The sequence below is a fragment of the Periophthalmus magnuspinnatus genome, chromosome 2, assembly GCF_009829125.3.
Source record: "Periophthalmus magnuspinnatus isolate fPerMag1 chromosome 2, fPerMag1.2.pri, whole genome shotgun sequence".
In the NCBI taxonomy this organism is placed as follows: Eukaryota; Metazoa; Chordata; class Actinopteri; order Gobiiformes; family Gobiidae; genus Periophthalmus; species Periophthalmus magnuspinnatus.
The window spans coordinates 1,833,505-1,844,940 of NC_047127.1; the positions used below are offsets into that span (position 1 = coordinate 1,833,505).

Genomic DNA, 11,436 nt, shown 5'->3' on the forward strand with positions numbered 1-11,436 from the left:
GTAGTAGTAGGCCTGTAGTAGTGGGTTAGTAGAAGTAGTAGGCTAGTAGTAGTAGAAGTAGTAGTAGGCTAGTAGTAGTAGTAGGCTAGTAATAGTAGAAGTAGTAGTAGGCTAGTTGTAGTAGAAGTAGTAGTAGGCTAGTAATAGTAGAAGTAGTAGTAGGCTAGTAGTAGTAGGCTAGTAGTAGAAGTAGTAGTAGGCTAGTAGTAGAAGTAGTAGTAGGCTAGTAGTAGGCTAGTAGTAGTAGGCTAGTAGTAGTAGTAGAAGTAGTAGTAGTCTAGTAGTAGTAGTAGGCTAGTAGTAGTAGGCTAGTAGTAGTAGTAGTAGTAGGCTAGTAGTAGTAGAAGTAGTAGTAGGCTGGTAGTCGTAGTAGTAAAAAGATCTTAATCCTACGTTGCGGCTTTACTCTATAATTTAAATCCAACGCTAAGTAAAAGTACTCTAAGTATTCACAAGACTCTAAGCATTCACAGATTACTTTACAAAATACATTTTAATGCAGTATTCAGTCTTCTGTAACTAAATACATTCAAAGTATTCCTCCCATCCCTTTACGTACTTGTACTCATCTCCTGTTTAAACATTGACCTTTCACCTCGTTCTGTTGAGTTACTTCCATCTGTATTTGATCATGTGTTTTTTAAATATAAACCTTCATTTCCTAGTGTTTTTCGAGTACTTCAGTGAGCAGCAGCAGCGTTTGTGTATTTTCCACGTTCGAGCACAGAGTAACCAAACCCAAACACGCCCACTAGATGGCGCCGGAGAACAATGCAGCTGAATGTACACAGGTGAGTGTGATTCACCAGCGTGCCCTTTGCTATCGCTGCTCCACATCTCGCGCTCATGACTTTTCAGATCCTTTCAATTAAAGCCTTCCTCTCCCACAGATCCCCTTCCACAGACCCTCCGCACGGCGCTGACTGACGCTCTACTCGTCTGACCGCGCCATATACAACAACCGATTGTGCTAAAACGTGTCATTCCGCTTTGAATACTGACCTACCTTTTCCTGGACAGATCCTCCCACCTCCTCCTCCTCCTCTTCGCCCCGTCCCGTTTTTTAGTCCCACCTGCGAGACCTCTGAGAATCCCGAAAACCGAGGCCAGAGGACGCGGCGGGGATGGGGAGCATGGGGACAGAGATCGTGGCTTTCCTCTTGGCGATCTCCGGCTGGATTCTGGTGTCGTCGACGCTCCCCACGGACTACTGGAAGGTGTCATCTGTGGACGGGACGGTCATCACCACGGCGACGTTTTGGTCAAATCTGTGGAAGACCTGTGTGACCGACTCCACTGGTGTGTCCAACTGCAAGGACTTTCCCTCCATGTTGGCTCTGGACGGTGAGTCTGGACCGAAGACGAGACGAGACAAGTTTATTTTTGTAGCGCAAACGACTTCTGCTTAAAAAACATCACATAAAAACATCAAGAATACGGTGTCTAGCGAGGGTTAAAGGTCACGTGTTACGCAAAACTGACTCTTGTAGCTTTAATCCATGTTAGAACATTGTTAGCGCATCAAAAACAGACCTGGAGTTGTGTTTTGTTTCATTTATTATTAGTCTGTAACATCTCCAAAGCTCAAAACGCGACGTTCCACCTTGTGATGTCATCAAGTGGTAGTTTTCAAGCTAACATCTACCATTAACCTTTAGTTCCGCCGAGATAAGTGGTAATTCCAGGACTGAAATGATTCTATAAATGAAGGTGTGTGGAGTTTAAAAACACAGTGGAGCACTTCCTGTATCACCACATGATGACATCACAAGGTGGAACAGAGTGTTTTCAGTTTAAGAGAAGAAGAAGAAGAACAGAGATCGGAGAAATGTGTCATATGGGGTCTTTAAATGCCAGGGAGAACAGGTGGGTTTTCAGTTTAGGTTGAAACTGAGAGGATCTGACAGGCAGAGGGCGCTGTTTCATAACTGCTCACAATTTATAATGTGACACACTTTTTAATACAAGTTTGACTACATTTTTGGCTCTAAACAGTTATTCAAACATAAGTGGATCATTTTTGAGGATTAACGGGCTTCATACTGATTCAAAGTTAGAACTGTTACCAACAATTGACCATTTAAAGCGAAATATTCTAGCTTTTGAATTCTAAAAAGTCTCCAAAATGTCACAGGAAGCTCCCAGATGATTGTAATTAAACCTTTTTTTTTTGCTTATACAGTTTAATTATTTTTGCCGAGTCCATCAATCCATAAAGGTCTATGCTGTAATGTCATTCACATGTGTTTAACGCACGCATTTCTTCTTCTCGCAAACGGAAAACACTCTGTTCCACCTTGTGATGTCATCATGTGGTGATACAGGAAGTGCTCCGCTGTGTTTTTAAACTCCACACACCTTCATTTCTAGAATCATTTGGATCATTTCAGCCCCGGATTTGAAGGTAAAAGGAGCTGTTAACATGAAAACTACCACTTGATGACATCACAAGGTGGAACAGAGTGTTTTTGGTTTGAGAGAAGAAGAAATTTGTGTGTTAAACGTGTGTGAATGAAGTAAAACACAACTCCAGGTCTGTTTTTGAGGCGCAAACAGCATTAGAACATGGATTAAACCTCACAACAGTCAGTTTTGTGTCATTTGGGCTCTTTAAATTCCCAAAACATCCTTAAAAGTTGTGTTTTTTTCTTGTCTTGTAGCTTACATCCAGGTTTGCAGGGGTCTCATGATTGCAGCTGTGTGCCTGGGGTTTTTCGGCGCTTTTCTCGCTCTGGTGGGAATGAAATGCACCAAGATCGGGGGCTCGGACACGACCAAAGCGCGTCTGGCTGTTCTGTCAGGGTTCCATTTCATACTGTGTGGTAATCTGCAAATACAAACACAGAAATAACAAATAAAATGACAAAAATGTTGAGTTTTTACAGTTTCCTCGTCGCAGGGCTGTGCTGCATGTCTGCGTGCTCCATATACGCCCGCAGGATCACCGCAGACTTCTTTGACCCCCTTTTTGTTGCTCAGAAGTAAGTGGTGAGGATTAAAGGGGGAATGTGGCGGACAGCTGATCAAAGTCGTCTCACGTACCTCATGATTTCCTTCGTGTTTTGTTCCAGATTTGAGCTGGGGGCTGCCCTCTTCATCGGCTGGTCTGGTTCAGTTTTATGCATCATTGGAGGATTCGTTTTCTTTCTGTCGCTGTCGGACGGGTTCAGTTTGAGGCAAGTGCCAATTATGACCAACTATATACGTGATTTAAATCAGTTTCCTCAAAAACAACCAGCTCAAACTCATGTCATTTGTACAAAAAAATCTTAATCTGAAGCTGCATCTTGTTTCATAGCTCCAGTCTGAACACTTTGATTGGTATTAGCGATACAGTGTTACGCCTGAATGTTTCCTTTGTTTCCGCTCTTGTAACAATCCCACAATGAAAGTCATGAAAGTCACCTTCGCCCGAGGCACGACTCAGACGGAGCGTGTCCCGGAGCCAGAAATGTTCACGTTTGTTTTTGTCTTTTCATCGCTGTGGCCTGTGTCTGTGCAGGGCTGAGTGTTCATACAGAGGAGCGGCGTCTCTGGCCACGTCCCGTCACTACACGAGTAAAGCGACGGGCGGCGGGCAGGAGAAGGGCACGCACGGGCACGCACAGGAGCACACGCACGGGCACACACACGTGAACGCACATGGGCACACACAGTTTGGGAGAAACGCATATGTGTGAAACGTCTGCTTCAGTCCATGTGTTTGTCTCAATTTGAATCAGTCTGTGTCCTGTCCCGGTCTCTGTGTCTTCTGTCCCGGTCTGTGTGTGTCCTGTCCCGGTCTGTGTGTGTCCTGTCCCGGTCTCTGTGTCTTCTGTCCCGGTCTCTGTGTCTTCTGTCCCGGTCTCTGTGTCTTCTGTCCCAGTCTCTGTGTCTTCTGTCCCAGTCTCTGTGTCTTCTGTCCCAGTCTCTGTGTCTTCTGTCCCAGTCTCTGTGTGTCCTGTCCCGGTCTTCATGTCTTCTGTCCCGGTCTCTCTCTGTGTCTTCTGTCCTGGTCTCTCTCTGTGTCTTCTGTCCCAGTCTCTGTGTGTCCTGTCCCAGTCTCTCTCTGTGTCTTCTGTCCCAGTCTCTGTGTCTTCTGTCCCAGTCTCTGTGTCTTCTGTCCCTGTCTTTCTGTGTCTTCTGTCCCAGTCTCTGTGTCTTCTGTCCCAGTCTCTGTGTCTTCTGTCCCAGTCTCTGTGTCTTCTGTCCCAGTCTCTCTGTCTTCTGTCCCAGTCTCTGTGTGTCCTGTCCCAGTCTCTGTGTCTTCTGTCCCAGTCTCTGTGTGTCCTGTCCCAGTCTCTGTGTCTTCTGTCCCAGTCTCTGTGTGTCCTGTCCCAGTCTCTGTGTGTCCTGTCCCAGTCTCCGTGTGTCCTGTCCTAGTCTCTGTGTCTTCTGTCTCTGTCTTTCTGTGTACTTCTGTCAGTGACTTGTAAAAACTACATGTTCTTTTTTGAGATGGAACAGGAAACAGGATTTGGCACAAACCTCTCCTCAAACTCACCAGTCTCCTTCAACAAGTTGTCCTAGTCCAAATCCTTCTTTATAATTCCAGTGATATTGAATGTGTATTTGAGAGATCCTGTGGACATTCCTCTGAGAATAGAATAAAAACATCATTTAAACATTTATATGCGTGTACGTGTGGATTATTATAAGTGTATTATACGCTTTACTTCGGTTTGTTGTGTCTAAAATGTCATTTCAAACTGATCTTACCTCCGGGTCTCTGCGTCTTCGGCCTGGTACTATCTCCTCAGATCTGATTCCTCCAGACCAGACGCTCCTCGTCCATCTCCACCTGAGAATATTATCATGAAGACCTGAGTGTTATCAGGTCTGCTCTGATACCTGAACCAGCAGAGGCTGTGCTTCACAAACTCACATCAGTAAACAAGTGTCAGGTGTCCAGAGCACTGGGCATTCTGGGTAAAAGAATGCTTTGTTTTCAGTCTATAAAACCACTGAGTCTATTTAAGGATTCTATTTGCATCTCATAAACAGAACTATGTGTAAATGACCAAATTAATACTTTAAAAATAGTTGATAAAATGTGTTTGATGCACTTTTATTCCACTAGAGGGCAGTAACACATTACAAAGGAGATATAAGATCTTCAGACTCAATCAAACACACAGAATGCATTTAATAAAGGAGAATATTTCTGTTCACGTTGTTTGTCATATAATCTATTGATTTATACTAGACTCACGCTCACGTCCCTCTAAACAGACGAATTTACCAGTCTATTGACCTCATGTTTAACTTAAAAGTAAAGAAGACGTCTTTCATCTCTTCTTAAAGCACATTCCTCTGTCCCTGTGTCTTACGGCTCCACATATAAGTGTAATTATAACAGGACTAAGACGCTGCTGTATTAATGAGGCCTTCATACAAAGAGGTCATGATGTGGAGTAATAACTTCAGAGCATCTACACGAATGACGCCTCACAGCCAAAATGAGATTCTTCAGGAGATTATTCCAGATTAGTGTCGTTAATATTTCAACGGTTATGTTGAAAAGTCTATCCTGGGTAAGTTTGAAGCTTGTGCCGACCAAAAAAAACATTCTAATTACAAATACATGTTCTTTATTATACAGGGCGTCAATAAAGTCTGTTTATACTTTATTTTAAAATGGAATTACAAAGGGAAGTGATGCAATGTATGAATTAGATTTGTTTTGTTGTACTCGGTGGTTATAAAAGTTTTTAATCGTGTTGTATTTTTGTACGTCAGGCATCGTATTGATTAAAAAAGCGTCGTTTTGAATGAACCTCTATGAAATGGCGCCTCCTCAAGAGAAGCACAGGGTGGATCAGGGGTTCTGTGGAGCTGTTTTAAAGATGTCGTGTCTGGAGCAAAGATACTAAAGCCAGAGATACAGAAGAGATTGAACCATTGATGAGACTCTGCTGCAGCGAAATATGACAAGAAATCCAGTCTCAAAGTCTTGATGTGCTTCATGCCACTAATGGAGCTCATGTAGAGGAGGGTTATATGAGGGAAAACACTTTGGAAACAACTGAGAAGAACAGAACAAGTTTGATTAATCCACTGTCTGGCCAAAAAAAAGGTTCTACCACCTGGATTTAACTAAACAAATAGGTCGGAGTTGCTGCAGTTGGTCCGGTCGAGGTTCAGCAACAGTCTGTGCTCGAAAACCTGAATATACTGAATGACCAGGTTACTCAATCAGTGGGTTTTTTCTTCCCTGATGGCACGGGCGTATTCCAAGACGATAATGCCAGGATTCACCGGGCTCAAATTGTGACAGAGTGGATCCGGAGCGTGAGACGTCATTTTCACACATGTCCACCACAGAGTCCAGACCTTAACCCCATTGAGAATCTTTGGGATGTGCTGGAGAAGCTTTGTGCAGCGTCAGACTTGACCAGCATCAATGCAACAAGTGAAACATTAATGCAACACTGGAGGGAAATAAATGTTGTGACGTTGGAGAAGCTAAATCTTAGAGTGTGTGACCTTTTTTTTGGCCAGGTAGTGTATGTTTTATCTACTGAACTGGAAGTAAACTTTAAAAAATAGTAAAAAGAAAATGCTTTATGGAAACAAGAGATCGAAAATAAGGAAGTAACAGAGCAGTAATATGAGACATGTGCTTAGCGTTCAAATTCAAACCTGGAAAGATCTCTGGGAACGATCTTTCACCCTCATGTTTTGGTTCAGAAAGTGGCTGAATGTCCCAGATCGGTGCCTGAGTCAGCGTTTACTTCAGGAGTCCTGCAGACCTCCAGGACGCACGGTGATCTGGAGACAGAGCAGACACACGGGACAATCACACTCGAGTTTATGGAGCGAAAACATCACGGACGTTTGTAGCTGTCAATTTTGTAAAACAGACAAAATGAAGATCAGAGTGGTGCAGATTTGGGGCTTCCTCATGACCGTTCTTGGTTGGATCTTTGTGGCGTGCACGATGGCCATGGAGGGGTGGAAAATCAGCGCGATCGGCGGCATGGCTGGATCGTCCATCGTCAAAGTGGCGTGGTACTGGTCCAGCCTGTGGAGGTCGTGTTACACAGACTCCACGGCCGTCAGCAACTGCTACGACTTCCCGGTGTTGTGGTCGGTGGAAGGTGAGTCCGAGTGTCGTCTTTGGACATAATACCCAAACGATTCACTGTTTTTTAGTTGTTATTCTGATTTTCTAGGTCACATTCAGATAGTGCGGGGGTTGCTGATGGCCGCTCTCTCTTTGGGGATGCTGGGGTTTGTTCTGAGCATGTTGGGGATGGAGTGCACGTATCTCGGAGGCCAGGAGCTGTCCAAATACAAAAAGGTCTACGCTGGAGGATGGTGCCACATTATAAGCGGTAAATTCATGTTTTTATAATTAGTTTAATACATATTCTAGTGTCATTTTTATGTCATTTCAAACCTTGTACAAATTGTGGCAACAGTAGCTCAGTTGGTCAAATCCACTGACTCACAGGTCGGCGGTGCGATTCCAGCTCCCATAGATGAATGCTGTCGTTGTGTCCTTGGGCAAGACACTTAACCACCATACCCCAAGTGTCTGTGTGCACTGGTGTGTGAATGTGTGTGAGAAAGGGTGATTCCTCATTGTAAAGTGCTTTGAATGTCTTGAATGTGCTGTATAAAAACATGACTCCTTACCATTTCCTATACTGTATTTTCTGGAGTATAAGTCGCACTGGAGTATTTACAGCCAGAAAACGCATAAAAATGAAGAAAAACATATTTCACATACAAATGGCATCTGAATATAAGTATTTACAGCCAAAAAAGCCAAATAATGAAGAAAAAAACTATATTTCACATATAAGTCGCATCTGAGTATAAGTATTTCCAGCCAAAAAATGAATAATAATGAAGAAAAAAACGTAAATTTCTCATAAACTATATCTGAATATAAGTATTTCCAGCCAAAAAATTAATAATAATAAAGAAAAAACATACATTTTTCATATAAATTGCATCTGAATATAAGTATTTAGAGGAAAAAAAATTATAATAATGATGAAAAAACATATTTCAGATATAAATCACATCTGAGTTTAAATATTTACAACCGAAAATTGCATAATAATGAAGAAAAAAAACATATACTTATAGTGCGACTTATACTCAGATGCGTTATAAGTACTATAAGTGCAACTTATTCTCCAGAAAATACTGTAATGTTTTTAAATCTGTGGCTATTTCTTCTACCTTTAGGCTTCCTGTCTACGAGCGGATACGCCGTTTACGCTCAGTTCGTCTCTGTAGAATATTTTAACCCGGACTTCCACGACCTGAAGTAAGAACAAACACTAAATCATGGATGTGTTTATTACGGTTGGCGTGACTTTAAGTGCATTCCCCGTGTGTTCAAACGCAGATACGACCTGGGCACGCCGCTGTTCTTGGGCTGGGTCGGTTCTGCCTTCCATATGGCTGGCGGTTTCTTCTACGTGTGGTCTGCGTGCTCGCCGTTGTGTGGAGGGCAGGAGGAGGTGTGAGTGTAACAAACATGATTATTACGTTAACGAGGCAGAGGCCGATCGGTTAATAAACGAGCTCAACTTCCGCAATAAATGGAGCTCATAAAATAAAACATGTGCGAACGCTTCAAACTCAGCGAGAAACAGAGGCCTAAAGCGAAAGAAGAAATGACAGGGGCCAGTTCCTGTTTGTTGTAGATCGGATACAGCCAGAGGTGGAAGAAGTACTCACTTTGGTTACTTAAGTACAAGTACAGATACTCAGGTAAAAGTAAAAGTATCACACGAAAACATCTGCTTAATTTAAACTATTCAAGTACCGGTTTAAAAATGTGCTTAAAGAGTGAAAAGTAAAAGTATTTCTTGCAGATTTTGAGTCTTATAAAACTTCAAATGTGGTGATTTTTACTTGAGTACATTTGAGAGCAGTATCTGTACTTTCTCCTAAGCTTCTGAACTGGACTGAAAAGTAAAAGAGGATTTATTTTTTATCAACAAAAATATACAAATGAAAACAGATAAAAAAATATGATTCTATTGTTTCTGTTGAACAAATTTCAGCTCAAATCTTTATCAAAATCACCACATTTGAAGCTTTATAAGACTCAAAATCTGTGAGAAATACTTATACTTTTTACTCTTTCAGTACATTTTTAATACTTTTACTTTAGCAGATTTTTTCATGTGATACTTTTACTTTAACTTGAGTATTTTTTGCTCCAGTATCCGTACTTCCTCCACCTCTGCAGTCACACCAGACTCTAGGATTAGATGTTATATTTATTGTGGACACATCACGGGGCTGGTTTGGGTTCACTGTAAACTCGTTTTATTCATCATAACTGGGAACGAATTCTGTTTTTTGATTTGATACTTTGCAAGGCCATGACGCAAAAAATATAAATAATGTTTTTAGCAGTTTTAGCACTACCTTAAAAATCAAAAGTTTGATCATATCCTCTCTTTCAGTGTCTTTTTCTCTTTATTTTTACTACTTTTTACTACATTTTATTTACACACAGAAGACATCAGATATATGACGTAAGATATATAGAATTATGTAGTAAAGAAAAAAATTAAAAACTCTTCAATTTCTTTTTATTTTAATATTGAAACCCACCTTCAAAATGTCCGCCGTTTGAAAAAAAAAGTGAATAACTTTACTAAATATTTTTGACAAAGCAAAGGGCGGCCATTTTGAGGATTTGACTATAAAAAAATATTTAGAAGATTTATTAAACTTTTTTTTCTTTACGACATAATTCCAAATACCTGACTTCATACAGTTGATGTCTTCTGTGTGTTTATAAAAAGTAGAAAGTAGTAAAAATGTAAAAAGACTGAATGAGCGGGCGTGTCCAGACTTTTGACTGGTCAGGTGTATGTTTTTATTTCAGGGTTGTAGCCGTCAAAGCCGAACCAGACGTGGAACAGAACACCTCCACCATCATCAACAAGTCCACCACAGCTTTGTCCACACAGTCCAACCTCACCTCCAAAACCAGACTCCCCTCCGTCTCCGAGCTCTCCTCCAAACAGTCCGACGTATCGGGAATCTCCTCCAGATCGGCTCGCTCTTCCAGAACTTCCAGGACACCCAGAAGCCCCAGAACAGCAGGGTCCCGGGCCACCTCCGCCTCTGCCTCCACCTCTAGCTCCAGATCAGGCTCAGGGTCAGGGAGGTCCTCCAGGTCCAGCTTGTCCACCATCTCAGAGTCCAGCAGGAGCAGCAGGACCAGCAGGAGCAGCAGGAGCAGCAGGACCAGCGGGAGCAGCCGGAGCAGCCGGACAGTATCCACAATATCGGGAATTTCCAGTAACACCCCGTTTGTGAAGAATTCCTACATATAAAATAAAAATAAAAGACTCAAGATGAATCGTTTTAATGTGAAAACTGTGAACTCTACTGTAAAATACTGTTGATAATAAAAACTGTCTAAAGCGTTTGGATGTTTTTCATTTTAATCTGAAGAGAAAACGTTTTTAGCGACTTTCGGAACAGGTTCAGTGCTCAGTAATGTAGCAGTAAAAACTCAGTAACAACTCACAGTGGCTCAGTCGGTAGAGCATTCGCCCACTGATCCGAAAGTGTCCACTTCTAACGTCGCTCTTAATTTAAACACCATTTTGGTAGAACGATCCTTGATGTAAAGCGCTTTGAGAGTCTCGAAGTGACTGACCGTGACTATTTGCCAACTTTTTCCATATTTTAACACCAAAAACACAAACAGAACTGAACAGACAATAACATTATGAAACATTAACACATACAAACATGTCATAAACAGCACGTGTGACTGTAAACTGGCCGTTCTCTTTACGTCATGTTGTTTCAGTCAGGCCTGAGCTGAGTTGTTTACACCTCAAACAGATCTGGGAGGTTCTTCTGCCGCACAGATGGAACTGTAAAAGGTTTTATGAAAAGAATGTAACACAATATGTTTTTTATGCGCTGTGGAAATCGAACAAATAAAAACCTGCATCGTCCATAACCAAAAAAAGTGAGGAATTTTAATTTTTTTTTGTAATTATAGGCAGCTAGCAAACTCTTTTTCTTTGCACACTGATAAATCATTAACATATGTGTAATAGCAGGGCCGTCGACAGAAATGTGGGGGCCCGGGGCAAGAACCTTCACATGGGGCCCCCTCTAATGAAAAATGATAAATAGTCACAGTTTTATACATCGTTTTTCCACGTTTAAGGCACTAAACTAAAAGTGCTGTACGTCAAGGAACGACTCACGCGTTCACGCACACTTTAATTCACCAGAGTACACAGACAGAGCGGGATTCGAACTTCCAACGCTCAGATATGTGAACAAACTACCACCTGAGCTACTGTCGCCCAAATAATTTAGAGGAATACCATAAAGAGGGTCCAATTCTGGGTGTTTAAAACCTTGCGGGTCAGGACAACATACTCTTTTGTCACCTTTGTCGACTCGTTTTGTAGCTACGTACATTATGAATTCAATATTTTTAAAAGA

The 11,436-nt window shown here is 41.9% G+C and overlaps 2 protein-coding genes across 2 annotated transcripts; both read left to right on the forward strand.

Moving 5' to 3' along the window:
• The first annotated feature begins 1,124 nt into the window (after positions 1–1,124).
• cldn10a (claudin 10a) lies at positions 1,125–3,680 on the forward strand. Its single transcript, XM_055228570.1, has 5 exons — positions 1,125–1,344; positions 2,661–2,822; positions 2,900–2,981; positions 3,072–3,109; positions 3,502–3,680. The coding sequence occupies exons 1-5, from the start codon at positions 1,125–1,127 to the stop codon at positions 3,678–3,680; spliced, it is 681 nt and encodes a 226-aa protein (XP_055084545.1).
• A 3,025-nt stretch (positions 3,681–6,705) lies between these two features.
• Positions 6,706–10,392, forward strand: cldn10e (claudin 10e). Its single transcript, XM_055227443.1, has 5 exons — positions 6,706–7,079; positions 7,155–7,316; positions 8,182–8,263; positions 8,345–8,461; positions 9,845–10,392. Exons 1-5 carry the CDS (start codon positions 6,848–6,850, stop codon positions 10,296–10,298), a joined length of 1,047 nt encoding a protein of 348 aa, XP_055083418.1. The 5' UTR covers positions 6,706–6,847; the 3' UTR covers positions 10,299–10,392.
• Positions 10,393–11,436: the final 1,044 nt, after the last annotated feature.